The sequence below is a fragment of the Chlorocebus sabaeus genome, chromosome 14, assembly GCF_047675955.1.
Source record: "Chlorocebus sabaeus isolate Y175 chromosome 14, mChlSab1.0.hap1, whole genome shotgun sequence".
NCBI lineage: Eukaryota > Metazoa > Chordata > Mammalia > Primates > Cercopithecidae > Chlorocebus > Chlorocebus sabaeus.
Window position 1 is genome coordinate 72758275 of NC_132917.1, and position 27163 is coordinate 72785437.

Genomic DNA, 27163 nt, shown 5'->3' on the forward strand with positions numbered 1-27163 from the left:
AAATGGGAGGAAATTCGAGCATGCGTCCCAGCCGGAGGTTGAGCTCGCGGACGAAGAACAAGGCAGCGCTGGAAACCACGCTAGGGCTTTCCGTGTGGGCCGCGCCTGCCGGCCCTCTCTGTTGTCCCACTTGGCACCGACTGGGCTACCGCCCACAGCTTGACTTCCGCCACCAGCGACCAAGGGAACCAGATCCCAAGGGAACCAGCACTCCTGGGCGCTCGCGGCCCGAAGCCTGAGGTTCCCTCCCGGCCCCGGCAGGGCGGCCCCGCCTACACCCGTTGCGGTCCCGCCCCCCGCGACCGTCCCGCCTCCCTCGGGTCCCAGCGCCGCCGGCGGACGACAGTAGCATGGAGGGCGGCTTGGGGCGTGCTGTGTGCGTGCTGACTGGGGCCTCCCGCGGCTTCGGCCGGACGCTGGCCCCGCTCCTGGCCTCGCTGCTGTCGCCCGGCTCCGTGCTGGTCCTTAACGCCCGCAACAACGAGGCACTGCGGCAGCTGGAGGCCGAGCTGGGCGCCGAGCGGTCTGGCCTGCGCGTGGTGCGGGTGCCCGCCGACCTGGGCGCCGAGGCCGGCTTGCAGCAGCTGCTCGGAGCCCTGCGCGAGCTGCCCAGGCCCGAGGGGCTGCAGCGACTGCTGCTCATCAACAACGCGGGTAAGACCCCGAGACTGGAGCGGGCTCCCCATGTGAGCGCCCACTTCCTCCACCGCTGGGGAATTTAACAGCGACTCCTAGGGAGTCAGATAGGAAGCCTAGAAATCTAAAGCCCTAGTTGTTCCAGCTTGAGTAGCAAGTGGAGGCGAGGTGTACAGGAAGACTCGGTGTCGTCGGGGCAACAGTCTGCCCCCACTTCCTGGAAAATTGGCCAGCCAGGTTTTCCAAAGCGCCTGTAGAACTTTCCCGATCCCCTTGCTCTGCGCCCTCTGGCGGAGGCCTGAGTCAGGGCTTCGAGTCTCCAAACAAGTAAAGTCGCTGCTTCTCCAGAAGACCCCTAGAGCTCTCCCTCAGCAAGTCAGGTGCCTTCTCCTTCTGCAGCTTGGGATGGCTGGGTTCCCCAGGTGTGTCTTTCCGCAGAGCTGGGGAAGAGAGAAGCCTCTTCAGAAGCGCTAGACAGCTTCCTCCTCTAGGTCTGCATGGGAAGAGGATATCTGGAAGAACTTGGGAGGGCTGGGGGAGAAGAAAGCCCCGCCTGCCCTGAGTTACTCCCAAGGGTTGGTTTTTCAGGCTCTCTTGGGGATGTGTCCAAAGGCTTCGTGGACCTGAGTGACTCCACTCAAGTGAACAACTACTGGGCGCTGAACTTGACTTCCATGCTCTGCCTGACTTCCAGCGTCCTGAAGGCCTTCCCGGCCAGTCCTGGCCTCAACAGAACCGTGGTTAACATCTCGTCCCTCTGTGCCCTGCAGCCTTTCAAAGGCTGGGCGCTGTACTGTGCAGGAAAGGCTGCTCGTGATATGCTGTTCCAGGTCCTGGCGCTGGAGGAACCTAATGTGAGGGTGCTGAACTATGCCCCAGGTAGGTGGGAAGTCCTGCCGTCTCTGTCCTCCAGAACCCACTGGTGCGCCTCTGGGGGCTGAGCAAGCGGTCTAGTCCACCCCCTCCAGGAAACAACCCACAGGATTTTGATCCATGACCCCTTAGGGGAAATACAGACCCAGGGGAAACAGAGGTGGTAGGGTCCGGGGATACTGGCAGAGAGTGAGGAGTTGCCTGGACTGGAGGATGGGGCAGGAAAGTCTGAGGTATTAGATGAAGTTTGGGAGAAGACTGGGGTTTGAGTACCAGGCCTTCCTCATGTGAAATGGGGAAGACGCTCCCTGCCTCACAGGGCACTTCGGAAGACTGAATGAGATACTGTATGTGAAAATGACCCTGACCTGTGAAGTGTTGCCTCATTGTTAAATAGGACTGACCACACTGTATTGCGCTATGCATCTGTGTGTTCCCAACACCTAGCAAAGCACTACAGTAAGGCAAGCTGCAGGACATGCTAGCTGTATGGAGAGCAGACAGGCATTGTTGAGTGCTGACCATTCCTGGCTGAACTGTGCTGGAACATTATTGAGGATACTGGGATAAGTACAATAGAGCCCTTATTTTCATGAAGGCCAAAGGACAGGGAGTCTTGTGATACTGGGTCTGGTTTCTGATGCTGCAGCGCCCCTTTCTTAATAGTGAGGAGTCTCTTTTAGGCTTGAGGTTGCTGCAATCAGAAAGTGGTGACAGAGTAGCCATGGAAAGCCTGAGCAACTTGGGCAGTGATCCAGTAGTCTGTGTCCCTGGGGAATAGGGTCAGGATCCCAGGGCAGGCAGGTAGAATGGCCTGCACAAAGCACAGATGTGGCAGGCCTGCATCCCACCATGTTTCCAAGTCCTTCCTCACGTTCTCCTGTACCCCAGCCCCTACCACCCCTGTCCCCCAACACACATGAACAATTATTCTTGCAACCAACATTCAACTCATCATCCACTCTGAGCTCAGCCCAAGGACTCGCACAAACAATGGTGACCAAATGTAAGCTACAACCAGGAGCAGAGCAGACTCCAAGAGGCCACATGGCTGCATTTGGTCTCAGGAAGCTGCCCCGGGCATTATGAGGGAGCTGAGATTTTCAGGAGGTCCCCAGGGCCTGAACCAAGGCAGAGGCCAGTCTAGTTTTCATTTTGGTCTCAGGAAGAATGTTGTAACAAGTGCTCAGAGATAGAATGGGCTGTTTGGAAAGGCAGCAAGTTCCCTCTCAGCAGGGATGCACAGGTCATTGGAAAGCAGTCAAGGACTAGGAGATAAATTCTCCCTCCAACCCTGGAATTCTCTGATTTTCTGCCCTTGAGGACCACTAACTGCAAATACTGGGGTGCATGAGTGATTCTTATGTGAAGAATGGAACGTGCTTGCAACAGTTCAAAAAGGGAACAATTCCCTTTAGGTGGGGAGACTAGAGATGGCTTTATTGGAGGTAGCTGAACTGGACATTGACCTCGGTTGTTAGCAGATGGAAGGCGTTTCTGATGAAAGGAAATAAAGGTGCGAAGGCTCACTGTGGGTGTGGCAGGTCTTCCAGTTTGCCTGTAGGGTAGGTGTGCCCAGAGGAGGGCAGACTAGGATGCTTTGAGTACTAGGCCAGGCTAGTGGGAAGCTGTTGAGGGGTTCTGAGCAGAGGAGTGTTGTGATCCCAGTGATGTTTTTGTTTGTTTGTTTCTTTGTTGAGACGGAGTCTCACTCTGTCGCCCAGGCTGGAGTGCAGTGGCGTGATCTTGGCTCACTGCAAGCTCCGTATCCCAGGTTCACGCCATTCTCCTGCCTCAGCCTCCCGAGTGGCTGGGACTACAGGTGCCCGCCACCATGCCCAGCTAATTTTTTGCATTTTTAGTAGAGACGGGGTTTCACCATGTTAGCCAGGATGGTCTCAATTTCCTGACCTCGTGATCCGCCTGCCTCAGCCTCCCAAAGTGCTGGGATTACAGGAGCCACCGCCCCTGCCTCAGCTCAGGCAATTCTAGCACCTCAGCCTCCAGAGTAGCTGGGATTACATGTGCATGCCACTACGCCTGGCATAATTTTTGTATTTTTAGTAGAGATGAAGTTTCACTGTGTTGACCAGGCTGGTCTCAAACTCTTGACCTCAAGTGATCCACCTGCCTCAGCTTCCCAAAGTGCTGGGATTGCACGTGTGAGCCACTGCAGCCGGGCCCCAGTGATGTTTTAGTGGAGTGAGTTTAGTAGAGGGCTACAGGAGCTGAGGCAGGGAGAGAAGCAAGCTTGTAAAAAGGACCTGATTGTCGGGATACGTACACGCTGAAGGGTCCTACCTGGTGCCTGGTTGGCTGTGGGGGTGAGGAGGGGAGGGAAGGAGGAGGTGATGGAGGTTTTGAATCTGGGAAAAGAATACTTCTTTAATAGAAATGGGAATATCAGGAGGTGGTGCTGGTTGGACAGGAGATGAGAATCTTGGTTTTAGACATGGTAATCTAGAGGGTCCATGTTCATTGGGCTTTTGAATTTCAGTCCAGAACTTGATAATGACAAATTGGAGCCTTTGACAACCCTGACCACACATTTCAGCCAAGATGACGTGTTTCCTCCGGCCAGACCTGACTCAGCCCCACCCCCGACATACAACAGGGACCTGAAACCTTCTGCCCTGCCTCGGCCATGTTCCCTCATCGTCTGCTTTTCATCCTCTAGGTCCTTTGGACACAGACATGCAGCAGTTGGCCCGGGAGACCTCCATGGACCCAGACATGCGGAAAGGGCTGCAGGAGCTGAAGGCAAAGGGGAAGCTGGTGGATTGCAAGGTGTCAGCCCAGAAACTGCTGAGCTTGCTGCAAAAGGACGAGTTCAAGTCTGGAGCCCACGTCGACTTCTATGACAAATAAGCCCATGTTTTTGGCTTCCTGAACCTTTTCGTCCCCACTTTCAGACATACCCCAGAGCCCTGTGGCTCCCCACACCCTGCCATAGGCGCAGTCCTGCCTTACACATAGAAGCACTCATGCCTGCTGCCCTGCCGTCACGCACAGCCAGCTGTGAGCTCCCAGATCTTGGCCTTACCTGTTGTCAGGAGTCTGTGCTGTGCACCCTGGATTATGAGGATGGTAGGAGAGAGGTTATGGGTATTGGTGTCTCTATCCCCAGGAATAGAACTTAAGGAGTGGGAAGAGCAGGAAAAGAAGCTGGAACACACAAGAGAGGAGGTTGTGTCTCCTGCTCATAGCAAGCCTGTGGGGAGAGGGAAGAGTGATCTGGTGTCGAATAGGAGGACCCATGTAGATTCGCAGATGGCCTAGATGGGAAGAAGAGCAGATGGTACAAGTTCCAGCCCACATAGATGCCCCTTGCTGAGGGTAGCAGGACCTTCTTTTGAACTTTGTGTCCTCACTCTGATGTCTCTTTCCTCCCGAATCTACCACCCCTCCCCCAGGCTGGGAGAAGGGGCTCCTGGGTGTCTATACATGCCAAAGGCAGATACAAATAAAATACAGATTGTCCTTTTTTCATGCTTGCTTTCTCCTCTGATACAGGGTCTGTTTCTAACTTCCTGGTTCACTGGGCCCAAGGTCATTCCCGAGGCAGTTAACCCAAAAGTGAGATGTTGTCCTTATTTCCTAGGGAGCTGTCCTGGGGCCATCTGCCTCCAATCATCAAGCCCCACTCAGTGGCAAGCCCAGGTCCAAAGTTGCCCACGATCGGCATGCCTGCTCTTTTGTGTTGTTGCCCACGCCAACCCCAGCCTTGACAGCCCTTTTCTCACCCTGGGCTATTCAGAGTACCCATCTTTTACGGCCCAACTTACAACCTGCCCTCCGCATGGCCCTGGAGCCTGGGTCTTTTCCCCGACTCTGTGGATTCCCAATTCCACCCACTGTCCACATGGCAATGCTGTGAATGGTTGCCAGCTGCTATTGGCCCTCTTGGTGTTGCCCATCTGGCCCAGCCCATGGTCCAGGTCCTCAGTGGGGTGGGCTTAGGACCAGCATGCCTTTGGGGGAGATGGGCAAGATTCCAAGAAATGGAAGCTCTGAGAAATCAGGGCTTCATCTAAGCCAATCCTTGTGCAGGTTGGTAGACATAGGCTAGACTGGGAGCTCCACAGCAGTGGTGGTCTGCAGCCAGCACCCTGGCCCCTGGCCATATTTGGGAGGAGGGAGCGTGGTCCGCTGCCGGCTGACTCCAGGACGCCGCCTGCCTGAGTGTGCATAAGGGAACTCCTCCTTGTGCTCAGCAGAGGGCGCATGGAGGCCGCGCCTCTTGCTGAAGGGCAGGCCCTAGGCTGAAGCTGGCAGCGCCCTGCCTGCTCCCCTAGGAGGGAATGGGCGAACTCTTGTCTGGTCCAGCAGAGGCGTTACCCTCATGCGCCCATTGAAGTAGAAATCACTGGGCTCAGGTTCCTGCTCTGCCACAGCTGGTAACCCAGGGCAAGTTTCTTCTCTGTGCCTCAGTTTCCTTATCTGAAAAATGAATTATAATGGCACCTACCCTAAAGGGTTATTTTGAACATTAAGTGACCTAATGTTTGTAAATGTTCAGCACAGTGCTAGCATTGTGGTAACTGCCCCGTAGGTGCTAATATTATTTATTGCCTTTAAATATCAAGATCCAGATCATTCTGGAGCCCTGCTGGAAGCCTCCTCTCCTCTAGGCAGCCCAGACATCCTCCCCTGGATGACTTGAGGCAAAACCTCTCACTGTACTGCCCCTATTCAGCCTCCTGGAGGTGACGGTGGGGTCTGGTCTGGATACCTTGTCTTGGATTTACAGAAAAATGCATGAACTTTGGAGTCAGGAACCTTCAGTTCCACTACCTTGTCTGTGACAGAGATGCTGTGGGGAGTTGGGCAGAGCCCTGCTCTCTCTCTGGGCTTCAGTTTCTTTAGAGCAGTGAACTCCAAGATTCCTTCCTGGACACCTTCCTCTGAGGTGTTTCCAGTGTGATGAGGCAGTGGATTATGGCAGCCTGGGTTGCCTTTCGTGCCATTGTGGCTGGTAGGTAGGTTTCCTCACCCGGCCCCTTGCTCCTGCGGGAGTATGAGGGTGGGCAGTGCCAGTCCAGCTCCTTGTGAATGATCATCGGGGTTGACTCTGTCCCTCCCCTCTAGGTTGGTTGGCCAGGGGCTTCGTGAGGAGTACCGCTTGTCCCCACAAGGTGGCGAGGCCCTCCCATGCCTGACATTTGTCTTCTCTGAGCCCAGAGATGTAAGAGCTTTGGAAGTGCTCTCTTGGGCTGTCTCTCCGGGCAGTCCAGGATTCTGGACTCGCGGGGGCCCCCAGGGAACTGGGGAGATCAGAGATGGGCGGCAGCCCTCTTCCTGCCAGGTCCCAAGGCCTCTTCAGTGACCCACGGTCTCTGGCCTCAGGGATTTCCCAGACCTTGCTCCCAGCCCTGAACTCAGCCTCCCCAGGTCCCCCACACTGAGGCAGGGAGGCTTTTGTGGCAGCCTCCAGGCCATAAGCAGCCACCCTCCAGGGGCTAACCATCTGTGTTCCCCGACTGCATGACCCGGCCTTGGCCACCACACACATGAGCACACGTGAGTGCACACACACAAATACATGCCTGCACATGCCCAGGGCCCAGCTGCTGGAGCGAGCAGGGCCATAGATCAGCCAAAAGACAAACAAGTTTCCTCTTTGTCTTTGGTGTGAGAGTGCTGGACGGTTTTTGGTTTTGTGTTTAATACGCCTGCACTGGGGCCAGCAGCTGGCCTGTGAGGAGCAGGGGGAGTGAGGGGAATATTCCAGGCCAAAGCCAGTGTCCAAGAGCATGACCAGCTGGGATTAGTCTGGTCAAGAGGTTCCCCCGAATCCCCAATTCCTGTCCTTCCTCCCATGAATAAACACATGTGCCCCCACACCAAGGCTGGTGCTGAGTCTGTTGTCAGTCATCAGGGTCACATGCCCAGGATGTACTCCATCCTAGCATCTCCCTGTGTCTCACCCCAGAGAGCCGGGCCCTGGGATGCTGCCTCCTAGCCTCCGTCACCTTCTTCCGTCCCCATAGAACATGGCCTCATAGGCTAGCAGGCATGTGGTAATTCTGACTCGTATGGCAGGTGTGCACATTCCCGGGTGAGCACACCCAAGAGCACCCAGGCATGCCCTCGCTACTGGGCTCCCGTGTGGTGACAGAGAGGTGGGTGAAGATGACTCCCAGTCCCTGGGGTGGAGACCCCCATTGGGTGGCACCTCTCCAGCTCTCACATCATCTCTCAGTAATCTGGGGTGTAAAAGAGGAGGGGAGTGGACCAGAAGCCACTAGACAGCTTGCTGGAAGCCAGCTGAGGAATCACTCCGAACCTCTGGGGTCAGCTGGGGGAGCCGATGATGGAGGGTAGGGCTCCAAGCCTGGAGCAAGCCATCCTTGCCCCACTCCCCAGTCCTGAGGTCTCCCACCTGTGGTGCTGGGAGATGGGGAGCAGAACAGATGTTGTCTCAGACTTTTGAAGTAGAGCCCACTCCCACCAGGGAATTATTGTTACTTCCCAGCCAGCCTCCCCTACCTCACCCTTTGTCGCTCCTTTCATCCGTGGTAACTCCATCTTCAGCCCTAAGTGCCCTTCGTGTGAGCCGGGAGAGTCCCAGACTTCTATTTTCAGTAAGGAGCTGGAGGAAAGGAGGATGAGAGAGAGAAGGAAATGCCTATCCCTTGGGGGCTCCTCCCCCAGCTGACCTCAGTGGCTCAGTGTGGTTCCTCAGCTAACTAACCTGAAAGCTGTCTAGTAGCCTCTTAGTCCACAGGACCGCCCAAGGACAGCCCCAGATCCCCCTATCTCACCCCCTGGTCAGGAGCCCTATGCAAAGGACAGGGACACCTGCATCATTTTCTGGAACAGAATAGGCTTTTTCTAAGAGTCCCTCCTTGTGGCCTGCCCGGGTGACACAGGAAAGGGACCAGGGGCAAAGGGAGGAGTTGAAAGGAGGTAAGTCCCCTCGAGCATCCAGGCAGAGAAACAAAAGCAGACACCGCGAGAGTCAAAGACGGAGACAGGGCAAGCCGGACAGTGAGAGAAGATAGAGACAGGGACAGAAACACAGGGAGGAAACAAGCAGAAAGATTCGAAAATATAGTAAGACAGATTTAGATGAAGGGAGAGAGATGGCGGGAGAAGCCACACACCCTCACACACTCACACACGCTCATACTCCCTCTCTCTCTTCCCCCACTCCCTCTCTCTCTCACATACACACACTCACACACACACACACACCCGGGCGTGCGCTCACGCAGCCGCCCTGAGCCTTGCTGGAAATAATCCCGTTCGCGACGCCAGGGCCTCAGCTGCACAGGCGTTGCCGAGCTGTTACCTTGCACATCTGTCAGCTCCAAATGTAGAAGCTGTCATAGGACTGTATGTGTGTGAGTGTGAGAGTGTGTGTGCATGCCTGTTCCTCCCAGAGAATTCTGAGGCCTTGGTCGGCAGAGGGAGATTCCCAAAGGCCCAGAGGCTCTCCAGGAAGTCCAAGCCCTGGGAAGCAGGTCTGCTCCTTCCCTTCCTGCACAGGAAGTGGCCACAGGGCCGCCCAGCTTTATGAGATAGCCCACTGGACTTGGCTTCTGTGGCCTGGCTTGGCCACTCACAGCCATGGGGCCCTGGGCAGTCACTTCTCAGAGCAGCTGTGTCCTGCTTGTCAGGTCGAGATGTTGGGTAGCTATGCCACCTGGAAGGAACCCAGACAGGGGGTGATGAGCACCTGGTCTGGTGTGTGTCAGTCACTTCTGGTTGTCAGGGATTTTTCTCTGAGAGCTGGGAAGTCCTTCTTGTGTCTGACTCCCACTTCTGGGAATGTATCCCACACCCAGGTCCCTCTGGGGCACCGAGAACATTGCCCTCCTCTGACCCACTCTTCTCCATGCCAGTCTCCTTGCTGGACTGGAGGATGGGCCTTGGGCACCGACTCTGGGCTGCAAAAGGTCCAAGAACCTCAAACACCAAGTCTCCAGGAGAATAGGGTGTTGGCACAAAGCCTGGAGGACTTGAGAATGTTGAGCCTTTTCCTGTAAGGATCCTTGGGTAGAAACTTTTCTCTGGTGACTCTTTCCAGGTTTTCAACCCCACTCCCTGGCTCCAAATGTCAGGACGTTCTTCTTTTGTGTTTGCACTTCCTCCTGCTTTAATCTAAGCTTATCACAGATAAATTTCATAGCAATGAGAAAGAGGCCCCAGGAACTACCTAGTAAGGAGGGCAGCTTTTTCACTCCAAGTAAGAGGAAAGAGGGACCCTGACCAAAGGGACCCCACCCTGTATTGGTGCTCTTCCCACAATGCCATGGCCACCCTATTTCATCCTCCCCCATCCATGGAACTGACCCCTTGAAGACTTGAATACAAAGGCCCTGCCATCCATCCCACAGGCCAGCACCTTCACCCCTGTCCTGGTCTCATCAGAAACCATCTTAACCCCAGGCCATCTCTCTTGCCGTCCTCAGATCCATGTTTCTTTCTGCCCAAAGGCTGGATGGAACAATCTAACAGGCATTGTATGCTCATAGTGCTCACAGCAGGGTTTTCTGAGAGAGGAGATGAGGCCAAAGACTTGAATCAGTGGTTCGAGCCCAGAAGTCATCACCTGGAATGTGTTCTCCCCAGGGACCTGGGTCTCTGAGTATGCACATTACGGATATATATGAATCACACATGGGCCTGCCCTGGGCCCAAGCCGTGTGTGTGTGTGTGTGTGTGTGTGTGTGTGTGTGTGTATATATAACTGTTTGCCACCTTAGAATTAGTCTTATGGGGGTTTGAACATTCAGCTTTTCTTATGCTTGGAGGGGTGTAATTGTGTGTGTACCTGTGTATAAGTGTTCTGATGTAAAACTTACCAGATAATGGTGTGGTGTGCAAATGTGGGTTTGGATGTATAGCTGTACATGCACACCTATAAGCCTATTGTGTGAATGTGAGTGTAACTTTGAAAACTACTGTGAGCGCACACGAGCATTTGTATTTGAACAGTGGGTCTGTGTGTTTAAATCATGTATGCATCAACGGTGTACATATATGTGATTATGAGTGGTGGTATATAACCACATGTTGTATTTCTGGGTTGCTCTCCATTCATAATTGGGTGTGCATGTGTGCACACGTGACAGGTTGTTACCTTCCAAGCAGGAGCTCATGCAAAGCTGTGCATGAGATTTATGTGTGTGTGATCTTGACACGGGACTGGTGTCCCTGGATAAATGAGTGCGTTCAGGCCTGTGACTGGGGTATAACAATTGTGTGTTGACAAACTGCAGACACCCCTTAGGCCATGTCCAGTGAGAAGGAAAAGTGTAAATGTTTGTTGAACACAAAACAGAACAGCCACAAAATGCCAGGCCCTGTAGTGGCGCGGCAAATCGTGGAAGTTTTTTCCTCCCTCTCCATCTCTCCCTCTCCCCAGCATCTCGGCCCCTCTCTGGCGTCGTTCCCTCACACCTAAGCCCAATGGTGTTTTGCAGGCTTTCAGCTGTTACCTCAGTCCCTCCTCGCCTCATTCCCGATTCACTCCGTTGCTATAGGTATGTTTGAAACCCCAGCGTGGTAGATTTTAATTAGTCTTCCTACAGATGGCCAATTAACATTCATTACTTTTGCCTTGAGCGATTAATTATGAGTTTGGATAGAAAAGGAGAGAAGAGGAGAGGAAGATGGGCAGGTGAATGAAAGGAGAAAAGAGAAGGGGGTTTGATTGGGAGTTTGGAATTTTTACACAGAGCAGGCTGGTGGGGGAGAGGGTGGGAAAGAGCCGTTTCAATCCCCTCACTCCCAGCGGCCTCCCTCGGCCCACAGCTGCTCCGGGCCCCTAATCGGCTTGGCTGGCCCAGCCCTCCAGGAAAATAGAGCTCACACCCTCGTTTGGGAGGCCTTAAGCCTTTGGTGTTCCCTGACCCCAGCCCTTTCATAATACCGCCCCTCTTGTTTCTTGTGCCAGAGCTGGGTGGGAACTGTGTCAGGAATCGCCCAAAATATTGCAGATAACCCAGAAAGGAAGCTCTGCTGCCAGTCACTCCTTGTTAGAATTGCAGTGTCTCACTATACAGATGAGAAAACTGAGGCCCGCAGAGGAAATGACTTCCCCCACCTCGGGCCCCTGGGAAGGTCGCGGAGAGTCCAGCTTCGTTGACTCCCCCGCTCTGTTCTCTTTCTGCTGCAACTAGGGTGGTTTATAAAGATTTTGTGCAACATTCCATGAACAGGCTGATTTCAAATACAATCCACATCCTTCGCTGTGCACCTAATTGCCAAAGGTCCTGTGATTCCCCGGCCCATTGAAAGACTCCTTGAGTGTCGTTGCTGGGTTCAGGAGTCACACCTGTGTTCCTAATCCTAAATCCATTCCAGGAGTGGGGAATAGATGCCTAAATGTAAACAATGGTCTTTTGGGTGGTAGGATTCCAAGTGATTTTCATCTTCCTCTCTCAAATCAGCTGTATTTTTAATTCTCTGCAGCACAGATACATTATTTGAACAAAATGAAGTATGTAAGCTATGCCTACATGTTACTGGAAACTTTTTCAAAATTTATATTGTAAAAAGAAACAGAAAAGAAGTCCACATTAGTTTATGATCTTTTTTAGAAGACCACAAATATGTACATCAAAATTTTGAACGCTGATTATCACTTGAATCAGCCTGCTTGAATTCAAGTCACAGTTCTGCCACCCACTTCAACAGTGTCCTCATCTGTTAAGTCGAGTTAAAAAGAATATCCATCTCATAGGGTCGTGAGAATTAAAATAACGCGTGAAAAGTCTTAGAACAGTGTCTTGTATCTAGAAAGAGCCCAACAAATATTATCTATTATGAATATTAATAACAGTAAGATTTTAAAATAGTGGTTATCTGAGTGGTGGTATTTTAAGAGCTCTTTTTGTTTTCTGTATCTTGAAAAATTTTCCACAGAGAACATGCAATACCTTGATAATAAGATAGTGTAATTTGGAAGAGAGAGAGGAAGGAGAGAAAGAAGGAAGGAGGGAGGGAAGGAAGGAAGGAAGGAGGAAGGAAAGGAAGGAAGGATGAAAGGAAGGAAGGCGAGAAGGAAGGAAGGAGAGTAGGAAGGAAGGAGGGATAGAGGGAAGGAAGGAAGGAGGGAGGGAAGGAGTGAGGAAAGGAAGGAAGGAGAGAAGGAAGGAAGGAGGGAGGGAGAGAAGGAAGGAAGGAGAGAAGGAGGGAAGGAGGGAGGGAGGGAAGGAAGGAAGGAAGGAGAAAGGGAGGGAGGGAGGGAGAGAGGGAGGGAGGGAAGGAGGGAGGAAGAAAAGAGGGAAGAAAGGCAGATGTATTTATTCTGCTCAAAGCAAATGTAGTTCTGCTGTTTTAGACCTCTATTACATTTCTATCATTTTGGCCGGGCACGGTGGCTTACACCTATTGATCCCAGCACTTTGGGAGGCCGAGGTGGGCAGATCACCTGAGGTCAGGAGTTTGAGACCAGCCTGGCCAACATGGCAAAACCCCATCTCTACTAAAAATCAAAAAAAAAAAAAATGTTAGCCAGCCATGGTGGCGCACACCTATAGTCCAAGCTACTCAGGAGGCTGATGCAGGAGAATTGCTTGAATCAAGGAAGGGGAGGTTACAGTGAGCTGAGATCTCCCACTGCACTCCCGCAGTGTGGTCGACAGTCTAAAAAAAAAAAATTCCACCATTTTACCCGTAGTTGTAATGGTTATGGCTATGGTAGTTATGGCCTATGTCCCCTGGAGGTCTTACTGATAGCATGGCAAACATTCTCACCTCCAGGAAACCCCCTCCATCTCCTCTCTTGCTTAACTAACTCTTCCTCATCCTTTACATCCTTAGCACCTTCCTTGGCCTATCCCACTCCCCGCACACGCCTGGCCTATGCTCTTCCTGTGGGGCCTCTTTCCTTCCGGGGTTGTGTGGTTTACTGTCCAGATGTCTGGTAAGTGGGAACTGGAACTCAAGCCTTGTGTCTCAGGGACACATTGTGGGGTCTGCCAGTCGGTGCGCATCCCTTCCCTCTTTCCCAGCACGCCACCTCTGCTCACACTTCATCTTTGTTCCCTGTGACTTCAGCATGCATGCAGCCCTGTCCTCAAGGCCTAGGCCCACACTGAACTGCAGCTTCCTTCCATGTCTCTCAGTTCACATTTCTAAAAGGGAGCATCTGGTTGGCCTAGGGCCTCTTTTTGAGCCTCTTCACAGGTCAAGGGAGGATTGGCTGCAAAGGGCTGGGTCTGGCAGTCTGGGCTGATGTTGCAGGATGGGGCAGAGACAGGGCTGTCCCCAGTACTGGGTAGGGGTGATGGGTGGGCTGCAGCCTGGGAGAAGCATCCCTGTGCCTTTGTGGAGGCAGAAGGAGAAAGAAGAGCTAAAACCAAAGGCTCCCTGGACACACTAGAAACCCAGACACGGATGTGGGAGAAAGGAACCTCTCTGACTCTCCTTTCGTTTGGGGGCATGGGCCATAGATTGAGGCAAAAAGGGGGTGAGGAAGGCCTGAATTTCTGTGTGAGAACCAAGGGTAGTGGCCACCTTTTTCTTTTCATGTCATAGCCCCAGAGTCCGTGATCCCTTCCAAATGGCTTTCCTGAGTTGTAAAAATGCAAGTGTAAGTGGCAATCTGACAACTCCGAAGGGCACTGCTTAGGGGAGGTGGGTAGAGAGGGCTTCTTGGAAGATGTGAGACTAAAACACGCTTTGAAGGTTGAGCAGGGTTGGCATTGGTGGGGAGAAAGAAGGTACGCTAGCTGGCCAAAACCTTGTGAGCAAAAGCACTGAGCAGGGAAGGGGCATAGGGTGGGAACGAGGATTCCAGCTAGTCTGGTGGTTTGTGGTCTGTTAGAGAGAGGTGGGTGAGACCAGATAACAGATGCCTTTGAAGCAGAGGGGCTTACATGGAGCTGCTCTCCTGGGGGCAAGTGTCTACATTATCAGGCCCCTGTTCTCAACAGCAGGCGTCTGAGACTTCTCCAGGCCTCTCCCCGCCACTGACAGCCACCATGCAGGGGATCCAGTTGAGAGTCCCCTCCTGCAGTGCTTTCCACACTCATCACATCCTTCAGCTGGCCGGATTTCCTGACTGTCCTCTTAACCTAATCAACCCATTTCCTAGTGTGCCTGGAGACCATCTGCTGTAGAGAGGAGTGAGATAACAGACCTAAGCACTGCTCTCAACGTCTTAAGAGCTGCTCGGGGGAGATAGACATGGGTAGGGCAGTTTCATGTAAAGGAGGTGCTCTTGACCAGGAATATAACAGGCCTTTGGGGTGGGGGCATGAGGATTGAAGCCAGGAGGGCCTCTCTACAGGGACTGCTCTCCTGGGCTCACACTGAGGTGCAGCCCTTACAAGCTCCAGGCACTGTCCCACCTCCCTGCTTTGCCACACTCACTCTGCCCCTGCCCATTACTAAATAGCCCTCCACTTTGGGGCCCTTAGTTCAAATCCCTGAGAGAGAACCTCATTGAGCCTGAGCCTGGCCCCAAATCAAGTTCAGCGGTAAGTCCAAGGGGACCACCCTGATGCAATCGGCTGTGACCAGAAGGAAGGCCATGGGGTTCACTCAGGACCAGTACGGGATATGTGGAGGTGTGGGAATAGCAGGCATGGACACTGAAAATTTTTGCATGTAGCTAATTACTTATCATTTAATATACTGTCCCATGAGAAAGTGTTGCTGAAATTTCTTTCATTTTGCCATTCATGGTTTTTGAAAAACATAAGTTTAGTAATATGACCACTATTTATTAGAAATAAACATTTATACTAAATTGTTTTTCTGAGGTAGTAGAGGAAACTTTTTTCTTTCTTAAAAGAATGTTGTTTTCTACTTTGAAACCTTTGGGGGTTACTCATTGGCATAATTTCTCTGTTCTGTCTCGAATGGTTTAAAAATATTTATCGCTTCTCTCAGCTGGCAAACCATGAAATACTGATTTAACCTTTGATGGGAAAGAGAACAATGTCTATAGTTTCAATTAGAAACTACTTAGGAAAGACAGTGCCTATAATACTTAGCCCATTGTTTAAATTTTGTTAAAATTTATAAACAAAAGGTGAATTCAAATTTGGACACCAAAATCAGCCAAGACCTCACTGCACCAGCCACCTGTACGTTTCAAAAAATAGCTTGACAGATCTTTCCATGTTTGAATAATCTGCAGAAACCCCTCAATCATGACCAATAATCCACACATTTTCAACAATCCTGGAGTTTCCAGTATCCCTTCACTCCACTTACAAATGTTTTGAAAATTTGCCAGCTTTCCAGAGATGCATGAATAATGTCATACAAATAATTGACAGTACTGAGATCACTTCAGAGTTCTTTCATATCCCGACAAATCTCAACACCAATAAATCCCCAAGATGTACATGACAATGTGTGTACAAAGCTCTTGGCTCATCTTCCATAAACGTTGTGGCAACACATTAAATCTTCCACTTGTGTCAGCAGCTCCAGTGTAGACACAGCCATACATTTTATTAAAATCAGCTTCCATAATAATTGGGTGTGACAGCCTACCAGTGATATTATCCATACCCATGTGATATGGTTTGAATGCGTGTCCCTTCCAAATCTCTGTTGAATTGTGATCCCCAATGTTGGACGTGGGGCTTAGTGGAGATATTGAATCATAGGGGTAGATCCCTCATGAATGGCTAGGTTCCCTCCTGTTGGTAATGAGTGAGTTCTTACTCTGAGTTCCAGTTGTTTGAAAGAGTCTAGGACCTCCCCTCACCCCATACTCCCCCTCTCACCATGTGACACGCCTGCTCCCACTTTGACATCTGCCATTAGTGAAGGCTCCCTGAAGTCTCACCAGAAGTCGAGCAGATGCTGGAGCCGGGCACGCACAGCCTGCAGAACCGTGAGCCAAATAAACCTCTTTTCTTTATAAATTACCCAGTCCCAGGTATTTCTTTATAGCGACACAAAAACAGACTAACACATCATAGCACCTGTGAAGGGCTGTTTAATTAAGATGGCCTTGGACATTTTCTACAGGGAGCTTGCACAGGTTGAGAGCTAGGCACCATTATACCCTCAGTGGTCTTGTTGTAGCTTATGAGTGGTTTATGGAAACAATGCCCATGTATATTATTTCATTAATAGTTCTAAACACTTGCTATGTGCCAGACACTATTACTATTCTAAGTGTTTTACATATATACACTCATTGGATCCTTCCAAAAAACTCTAAGGTAGGTTTTATGATTTATTCTCATTTTTCAGGTAAAGAAAGTAGCACTGAAAGGTTAAGTAACTTGTCTAAGTTTCACAACAAGTTTGCACAATCCGTAAAAACCAACTTAAATTAGTTATAAAGTTCTCTTTTTTATTTCAAACTCAAAACACTTGCCTTCATTTGCAAGTTAGATTCCCTATGCCCATGGCAGACACAATTTTCCCAGAAATAAACTATCTTCAACTTCAAAAACATCCTACTTTCCTCATTAGGTTTTAGTTAGCCAGGTAATACTTTACAAAAGACAGTGTATGTCAACAAAAAGTATATGCTTACTATAAAACTACATCAAATATAAATGAATTTTATATTTTTTTGTGGTGTTCTGAAAACTTCTGGAAATTTTTTCAAGTTATGATTGTTCTTTCATTCCTGAACTGTTTTAGCAGAACAACTAGAATGGGTAACAGAATTGCATGTCTTTTATAATGCTCTGTTCCATCCATGAAAAATCCAATTACTCAGATATTTTTAAAAATGTTTTCATTTGTCTTGAACTTTTTATACTTTAAAGGTAGTTTGGGGGTGAGAAGGCCCATTCCTTCCTTTCCAATTTCAAACCATGTGCAGAATCTTGGCTTAAAATGTGTTACTCCCTCTACCCACCCTTATGTCAGTTCTGATTTCCTCTTGATGATGAAATATTTGACTACTCCTCACTATTACTATTGGCATCATAATTTGATGATAAACTCTTGGAAATTTTTGTGAAAAACAGAAACTCAAACCTTTGTTTTGACATCACTTTTTAGATTCCTGTGATTTAAGTATTTATTTAGAATTGCTCAGTGATTGTGTTCCATCTACAAGAAGAGAATGCCAATGACAGATTCTCTAACACTTCTTGTTAAGACACTTTCCATGTTTTCTCAGTTATTTTCTAACAAGATTAATGTCCCAAAGCAAGGCTCTTTCAGCCTAGTGGCATACTCCTGCTATAGCCTAGAAACTATGGATTTAAGGCTTTTCTACAGACTATCGTTTTTGTTAAGAAACTGTTTTATTGCTATTTAATGATCTTTTGTCCTAGTTTTTTAAATTCTATTTTTTTCTCTTTTACTAATTTGGAAGTAGTAGCCCACTTCTATTCCTTAGATGGCATATTTCATTTCTCCAAATCTAAAGTTAATCATCATCTTTACTATCCTTTAGAAAAATGTACGATCCAAATGTACTTTAACTTTGATCAACACACTACACCAACTTACATGCTGTTGTTGTTCAATACTTATGCTATTTTTTTAGTCCCACAAATTATACAAGGACATTACTGTTTTATATAGTCAATATTTATTTATATTGTATTAATTTTACTCACTATTCATCCTTTCACCTCAGACTTTTCTTCTACAATAATTTTCCTTCTGCCTAAAATTCCTTTAATGAGTGTCAGTTGGTAGAAATTTTCATTTTTGATTTGTTTGAAAACGTCTTTATTTCACCCTTATTTTGAAAGACAATTTTTGCCAGAAATACAATTCTAGGTTGTAAGTTATTTTCTCTCAGTGCTTTGAAGATATATCCCACTCTCTCCTGGCATCCACTGCTGAGAGTCGGTTGTCAGTCCAATTGTCACTTTCTAGTAATCTATATTTTCTCTCTGGCTACATTTTCCTTCCTTCCTTCCTTCTTTCCTTCTTTCCTTTCTCTCTCTCTCTCTTTCTTTCTTTTAGACAGGTTCTCATTCTGTCACTCAGGCTGGAGTGCAGTGGCGTGATCTCGGCTCACTGCAACATCTGGCTCCCAGGTTCAAACAATTCTCCTGCCTCAGGCTCCCGAGTACCTGGGACTACAGGCATGCACCACCATGCCTGTCTAATTTTTGTATTTTTAGTAAAGATGGGGTTTCACCACGTTGCCCAGGCTGGTCTCGAACTCCTGGCCTCTGCCTGCCTCAGCCTCCCAAAGTGCTGAGATTACAGGAGTGAGCCACCACGCCTGGCCTCTCTCTGGCTACTTTTAAAATCCCTTTTGCTTAAGCATTCTACAATTACATTGCCTATGTGTAGATTGGTCTATCTTGTTGGATTTCAATGGGCTTTCTTATTTCAAGGATTGGTGTCTTAGTCAATTTTCTGTGGCTTATAATGGAATACCTGAAACTAGGTAATTTATAAAGAAAACAAATTTATTTCTTATAGTTATGGAGGCTGAGAAGTCCAAGGTTGAGAGACCACATTTGGTGAGAGTCTTTTTAGTGGTGGAGACTCTCCACTGAGTCCCAAGGCAGCACAGGGCATCACGTGGAGAGGAAGCCGAGATGCTAGCTCAGATCTCTCTTTCTCTTCTTATAAAGCCACCAGTCTCACTCCCATGATAACTCGTTAACCCATTACTCCACTAATGGATTAGTCTACTCATGAGGACAGAGCCCTTATGACCTATCACGTCTTAAAGGCCCTGCCCTTTCATACTGCCACTTTGGAGATGAAATTTCAACATGAGTTTTGAAGGGGACAAACATTCATACCATAGCAACTGGCTTATCAATTTTTTAAAAATTCTTAGCCATTAGCTCTTCAAAGGAAGCCTCTCCCTGAGTCGCTCTATTTTCTACTTCTAGAACCCTAGTTAGATTCACGATAATCCTTTGGACACAACCCTCCATCTCTCATAACCTCTTGATGTACCCTGCAGCTTTGCCTCTCTCTGTGCTGCATTTCCTCAGCTCTTCTGATTTCTAGTTCATGAATTATCTCTTCTGCTACATCTAATCTGCTAATTTCTTATTGAGTTTCTAATTTCAGTTACTATAACTTTTATTTCTCTTTGGTACTTCTCCAAATCAGCTGGGTTCTCTGTTTACACTGAGCTGTAATTAACATTCTGTAAGATGCATGCATCTGAAGTGTGTATCTTGATGAATTTTCCCCTATGTGTACATCCATGTAAGCACCAGGTTAAAATATAAACATTTCCAGGATCTCGGAACATTCCACTGTGCCACTTTCCAGTCAATAATTCATCAGAGATAACTGCTTTTCTTCCTTTTTTTTTTTTTTTTTGAGACAGGATCTCACTCTGTTGCCCAGGATGGAGTGCAGTGGCACAATCATGGCTCCCTACAGCAGCGACCTCCTGGGCTCAGGCAATCCTGCCTCAGCCTTCCAAGTAGCTGGGACCACAAGCGTGTGCCACTATACTTGACTTTTTTTTTTTTTTGCGGTGGGGTAGAGAGAGTCTCCCTATGTTGGCCAGGCTGGCCTCAAACTCCTAGGCTCAAGGATCCTGCTGCCTCGGCCTCCCAAAGTGCTAAGATAACAGGCGTGAGCACCTGACCTGCTATTCTGACTTTTATCAACATAGATTAATTTTGCATGTTCTAAGGTACCATATAAATGGAATCTTACAGCATATACATTTTTCTGTCTAGTTTATTTTACCCAATAATGTATTTTTCCATGTTGTTGCATGAATCAATAGTTGGGTTTTGGTTTTGTTTTACTTTTTGCTGCATTTCACTGTATGAATCTAGCAATTTATTTATCCTGCTGTTTATGGGAATATGGATTGTTTCAAGTTTTTGGTGATTGGGAACAATCACTTGTAGACATTTGCATTTTTCTTTCTCCCTCTTGTCCTCCAGGCTGGAGTGCAATGGCGCGATCTTGGCTCACTGCAACCTCCACCTCCCAGGTTCAAGCGATTCTCCTGCCTTGGTCCCCCAAGTAGCTGGGATTACAGGCACCTGCCACCACGCCCGGGTTATTTTTGTATTTTTAGTTGAGACGGCATTTCACCATGTTGGCCAGGCTGGTCTAGCACTCCTGACCTCAGGTGATCCACCTGCCTCGGCCTCCCAAAGCCACTGTGCCCAGCCGACATATGTATTCTTATCTCTTGCACGTATATCTAGGAGTAGAATGACTGAGTGTTTATATGTTTAATTTTATTTCAAACTGCCAAGTAACTTTCCAGAATTGTACCATTTTGCTCTCTTATGCAAGGTATTATTTAGTTTCTTTTTAATACCATCTTTTATTTTGTGACATATTAAACATAATTATTTTATAGTCTATATTTGATAATTCTAACATAGGTGGTCTTTTTTTTTTTTTTTTTGAGACAGTCTTGCTCTGTTGCGTAGGCTGGAATGCAGTGGCGCGATCTCTGCTCACTGCAAGCTGTGCCTCCTGGGTTCACGCCATTCTCCTGCCTCAGCCTCCCGAGTAGCTGGGACTACAGGCGCCCAGCACCACGCCCGGCTAATTTTTTTTTTTTTGTATTTTTAGTAGAGACGGGGTTTCACCATGTTTGCCAGGATGGTCTCGATCTCCTGACCTCGTGATCCGCCCGCCTCAGCCTCCCAAAGTGCTGGGATTACAGGTGTGAGCCACCATGCCTGGCCCATAGGTGGTCTTTTTGCAGGTCTCATTCTGCAGTTTGTGATAGTTTATTTTCCTGTATATTTGATGACTTTTGATGATGAGTTTATCTTTCTCACAACTTTATCTGGGGGAATCGTTTGGCTATCAAATCTATTCCTCTAGAAGAGGAATAAATACACTTATTTTCTTCTGCCAAGATATACTAAATTTTCAGCCTGGGGTCTTTTAGGGCCTCCTAAAATGTTTGGTCCCACATCCAAGTGAGAATGGGGCCGTGGTTAGAAACTCTGAGGAAAATATGTTTTCTTTTTTTCCCCTCTACACAGAGCCAAAGCTGAGCCAGGCACATATGCCCACCACCTCCCTTTGTTGGGATGAAATTTTTTCTCATTCACTCAATAAGGATGTCACCTTTCGGGAATCTTTGATCTGATTTCCTGCCTTGGATGAATCCCAAGTGTTATTCCTCTCACTTGGAGTCCTCTAAAACCCAAGCTCTGGGCTACCAGGGAATTGAAGTTTGTTCCAACACACACTGTAGCTTCAGAACCCATTTCCTTGTCTCAGTTCAAGCTTTCTACAATCTCTGGGAAACTGGGGATTTTTCTTTACTTTTGTGCCAGTTCAACCATCATTCTAAAAGATATTTTTAAGACTAGCAAAATATCATTAACTAATGTTGAATGGTAAATATATGGAGGTTTGTTATACTGTTCTCTCTACAAAACATGTTTAAAATTTCACATAATAAAAGTTTCCTTTTTTAAAAAAAAATTCCCAATAGAGATTCATAGTGAGATATTTAAGACTGAAACATCATGATGGCTATAATTTACTTGAAAATACTTCAAGGCAGGCACAGTGGCTCATGCCTGTAATCCCAGCACTTCGGGAGGCCAAGGTGGGAGGATTGCTTGAGGTAAGAAGTTCAAGACTAGCCTGGACAACATGGTGAGACCCCCCATCTCTCCAAATAATAATAATAATAAAGTTAGCTCAATGCAGTGGTATACCAGTAGTCCCAGCTACTTGGGAGGCTGAGCCTAGGAGTTTGAGGAGGCAGTGAGCCATGATTGTGCCACAGCACTCTAGCCCGGGTGATAGAGTGAGACCCTATTTCTGTTAAATAAATAAAATACTCCAGAGAAAAAAGGATGAGTCAAAATGGAAAAATGTTAATAATTGTAAAATCTAGGTTACAGGATATGTGGGTGTTCATTATACTATTTTGTCTACCTTTGTGTATGTTTGGAAATGTTTATAATAAAAAGTCAAAATAAAACAGGTTCTTAGATGTTCTGTACTGGGAAGGCTCTCTGGACCTCTAGTGTACCGTATTATTAGAAACAAATTTGATATCATATTCAGATAATTACACTCACAAAGAAAGAGTCCACAAATGACCCTGGCCAAATTATTCAACAACTCAGAAAAGGTACGAAATGTGTGTGCTGTGTAATACAAAGCTGTTCAGATCCAGATATGAACAAATAAATTAGTGGGCAGTTGGGGAGGTAGGCAGGTCAGCAGGCCAGCAGAACAACAAAATAGGTAGGGATGGGCCTACTGAAGTGTCTTGACATTGAGCTATACCAAATGGCCCCCTTTTTCATCGCATTTCATGGCCCATATGTGTGCTGGTTGATAGTCCCATCCATGTAATAGCAAAATCACACTTCCTCTCTCCATAGGTCCAGCCCCTCTAGTTTTAGGAAGGTGAAGCCATCTCCCAGCTCCAGCCCAAATCTCACCTGCTCTCATTCACCTCCCATTTATACCCAAGAGTCAGGGTGCCCATTCCAGAACTCCTAGGGGTTAAGCTTGCCTGGAGCCCCATTGAGCCAATCTCCTCCTACATAATCATCTGATGCAAGTACATTTCCCAAAGTCCAAAAATTCCTTCTAAACTGAAATTCTGAGTGAGCATTCAGCAGAATAGCTCAGGGTGGGCTTTGGCAATTCAGGTCAAAATACTCTACCAAATTAGCTGGGTGTGGTGGCAAAGACCTGTAGTCCCAGCTACTTGGGAGGCTGAGCCAGGAGGATTGCTTGAGTCCAGGAGTTCAAGGCTACAGTAAGCTATGATTGCATCACTGCACTCTAGCCTAGGTGACAGAGTAAGACCCTGTCTCAAAAAAAAAAAAAAGAAAAAAAAGAAAAGAAAAGAAAAAAGAAAAAAAGAAAAGTCCTGTACCAGTGGGAGATGAAATATGGGCCTCCCTGCCTTTCATTTTCCAGTTCTATGGAGAACAATTTGAATCAGAATGCATATATACTCCCAAGAAGGAACCCTAATTTTCAGGGACAGAGCAGACTAGACCCAAATGTTGAAAAGAAACATTTCCTTAAGTTAAATTAACCTGCAAAAATGACATCCTGTTATAGAGGAGACATTTATACAATATGCAGAACACTTGAGCTTGTGGTCTCTAATAGATTCCACTAAAGAATTAAGTCTTTGGTTTATGTTTGCAAAAATGAGGCATCCATTGAAGTGGTTTATCTTTGCATTTACAAGGCATCCATTGAAGTGGGGTTTTTGTTTTTGTTTTGTTTTGTTTTTCAGAAGAAAGAGATATTTGCTCCAAGTTCACACATTTTATGTAATAGAGTCATACTTGAAACTTTGAATTTACAGTCCTTCCCACTCAAGAGTTTAGCCAATTATTGGGCAGGCTCCCAGTTCAAAGTGTCTGGGTTTCCTTTCCCAGCAGACAGAGGCTTTGCAAGAAGCATATTCTTCCAATATGGGACCTAGGATGGGAAGCCCACCTTGAGGGTCAGGCAAGAATTCCACCTATTTTGGGAGGTGTGGCAAACCCTACAGGGCAAGGACTGTATATTCTTTACGTTCTATTATGATGAAAACTTGCATTTTTACATATCTCAGAACAAATGGAACCTTGAGTCATGTTTCTCACATTTTTATAATCAGTCAACAAATCTTTAATGAGCATTTATTATATGCCAGACAACAGTGTTGTGTTGGAAACACAGCAGTGAACAAAATAGACGTTCTCATGAAGCTGGCATTCTAAATAGTTGACTATGTGCACTATTGACAATTTTCCTCCTCTCAGAAGTTGCACTGATACAGGCTCTGGAGTAAATTTTATTTTTCTTTTTTGAAACAGGGTCTCACTCTGTCACCCAGGCTGGAGTGTAGTGGTGTGATCATGGCTGACTGCAGGCTCGAACTTTTAGTCTCAAGTGATTCTCCCACCTCAGCCTCCAGAGTAGCTAGGACTACAGGCATGCACCACCACATCTGGCTAATATTTTTAATTTTTTGTAGAGACAGGGTCTCACTATGTTACCCAGGCTGGTCTTGAACTCCTGGCCTCAAGCAGTGTTTCTGTCACAGCTTCCAAAAGTGCTGAGATTATAGGTGTGAGCCATTGAACCTGGCTTGGAGTAATGTTTTTGAGCAAAGCGAAGGTACAGGACAAGCACAGAGAGGCACAGGGAGCACAGAGTCCCTGGATGAATGCTCTGGCTGGTGGCAGTATTGTCAAAGGGCAGGCTACCCAAAGGTGAGCAGAAGACATGAGGCTAGACAGGTACGACTTGCTCATGGAAAGCCTTGAATGCCAAGCTTAGGAGTTTGAACTCTATTGGAACAGTGACACTAATAGTTAATGTTTACTGAGTGCTTACTATGTGCTAAGAGCTATGCATGAATCACCTCATTCTAATTCTCTTAACTCTCCAGAGTAGGTCTTATTATTTCCAGATTGCTGATGAAAAACTGAGTCACAGAGAGGTATAAAAAAGAAAAAACCACGCTGGGTCCCAGAGTTGTCTGAAAAAATTTTAGCAGGTTAGAGTTGTATTGTAGAAATCTGGTAGCCAGCCATGTGTAAGATGAATTGTAGAGAAGAGAGATCACAAATGGCTATCATAAGAGAATCACTGAGAAAAGTTAACAAGAACCAAAATTAGAGGGAAGGAGAACAGAAAGAAATGAAAAAATGCAAAGACTGACTGGATGTGCAGAGCAATGACGGAGAGAGAGGAGATATCACAGATGCCTCTTAGCTGCTAAGCCTGGGTATCCTGCAGAAAGCGGCAGTCACTATCAGAAGAGAGAAGCCAGAGAGAGGCACAGATTTGGGGGAGATGATGTTGACCGTAGTTTGGGGGTATGGTGAGTGTCTAGGGGGCCTGTAGGACCCCTCCAGAAAGCTTCTCACAAGCATTTGAAAATCAGTGACTTGATCTGGAGAAAAATACAGGACTGGCATTACAAACCTGCCGGGGTCTGCATTATAGTATTGGTTGAAACTGTGGAAATAGATAATGATAGATGGTTGGTAGGTAGGTAGGTAGATAGATAGATAGATAGATAGATAGATAGATAGATAGACAGATAGATGGAATAAATGGCATGATACCTGGAATGAGGCAGTTTGCAGATCCAGGCAAGTATCTTGTTCAGAAAATAAAGAGAAGAGAGTTTCCAAAAGAAAAGGGGGTTGAAGGTACTCAGATGCTGAGGAGCCTATAAACAACTGTGACTAAAAAAGACTCAAATTTGGAAATAAGGTGTCCTAATGAACATTTCAGAGGATGAAGAGAGATTCTTAAAGTCAGCCTGTGGAAGGATAACTATATATAACATTTCCAGAGGCCAAACTAGTGACAATGAATAAAATGAATGAAAATATTGCATATCTGGAAATTACACAGCTAGAAATATGTAGAGAAGAAACACAAACATGCAGTAAGATACAGCTATGGAGCTGTTTGTTGAAATTTTGTTACAACAGTGAAAATCTGTAAACTGTATAAATATCCAACAATAAAGAATATTTAATGAGAGGCGAAGATGCTTTGATTGGTTATAAAGATAAAGAAGTTACAATACTATGTACAGTATTATCCTTTTTTTTAAAGGGAGGCACATATAAAAGAACTGGAAGGATATACTAAGAGAATTTCACGATGTTTGTTTCTGGGTAGTAGGATTTGACAATTATAAGATCTGTGTTCTCCCTTCACTCCCCCCTTTTGGATCATCTGTATTTTTTATAACTCTGTCCAATAGAAATATAATGTGAGACACACATGTAATTTTAAATGTTCTGGTGGCCAGTTTTAAAAGTAGAAAGAAACAGATAAAATAATCTTAAGATATTTTATTTTACTCAATATATCCATTATTATGTGTAATCGATACAAAAATATTAATAAATACTTTAGCACTAAACCTGTTTAACACTAAATGCAGTGGGTATTCACATTTACAGAACATCTCTATTTGGGCCATCCACTTCTCAAGCACCACATAACCGCATTTGGCTCCTAGAACGGCTCTATGAAATAATAGCAGTTAATATTTATCAAAAGCCTACTATGTTCCAGGCACTGCTCTAAGTTCATCAGGTGGAGATTATAACTCATTAGGTCTCAATAACTCCATGAGGTTGAACTTATTGTGCTCTCCATAAGCACATGTTGCTTGCCCTTGTCCTAACACCATAATGAAATGTTTGGAGCTTTTGCAAAAGCCATTTTCCTAATATGATGGGCATCCAAGTCTGGTTGCAAAGGCTTGGGTAGAGGGCAAGTGAGAGAGTTGGAGAGAGACTAAAAATCATTCAAGAAGTTTTGTGGTGAAGAAGACAAGTCAAAAGACTGGGAAATATGAGGACAGAAAACTCTTTCTAAGGCAAGGAGACATAAAGATGAAGTCAGGCTGAATAGGAAAGAAAGAGGTGAAAGGTGAAAGAGAGATGGCTGGGGGTGTGGCTGGTCCAATTCTCACAAGAGCTCTGTTGGGGAAACATTGCCTGACTTGTGCTGGTGGCAAGATGTACACAGCAGTTCCCAGCTAGAGGGAGCAGGGAGTCATGGCCTGGTGAGGGGAACAGAAGGAGACACACACAACCCCATCGCGCAGGTGAATGCTATGAAAGAATGGGGTGGAGGGCTTCCCAGGGAGATGAACTGAGTTTTAAGAATGAAATTAGCCAGCAAAGAAGCAAAAGGAAGAGGATATGGACTTGAGGATTACATCACTGGACGACTGAGCCACTGATTGGATGTGGAGGATGAGAGAGTGAGGCCTTGAGGTGATTCCCAAGTTCTCCATATGGACAAAGGCAGAGACAGTATCTTGTACTGAGTGCTTCTTTGG

General features: G+C 47.1%; 1 protein-coding gene across 1 annotated transcript; it reads left to right on the top strand.

Moving 5' to 3' along the window:
• Window positions 1–262: 262 nt before the first annotated feature.
• SPR (sepiapterin reductase) lies at window positions 263–4994 on the top strand. The gene is made up of 3 exons (XM_007970253.3): window positions 263–654; window positions 1225–1515; window positions 4187–4994. Exons 1-3 carry the CDS (start codon window positions 351–353, stop codon window positions 4375–4377), a joined length of 786 nt encoding a protein of 261 aa, XP_007968444.1. The 5' UTR covers window positions 263–350; the 3' UTR covers window positions 4378–4994.
• The last annotated feature ends 22169 nt before the right edge of the window (window positions 4995–27163 follow it).

Excerpts from the sequence above, each read along its gene's own strand:
- SPR (XM_007970253.3), top strand. The coding sequence starts at position 351 with ATGGAGGGCGGCTTGGGGCGTGCTGTGTGCGTGCTGACTGGGGCCTCC. Across the intron at positions 655-1,224 it reads GCTGCTCATCAACAACGCGG|GCTCTCTTGGGGATGTGTCC; the intron begins GTAAGACCCCGA and ends TTGGTTTTTCAG. Across the intron at positions 1,516-4,186 it reads GGTGCTGAACTATGCCCCAG|GTCCTTTGGACACAGACATG; the intron begins GTAGGTGGGAAG and ends TTCATCCTCTAG.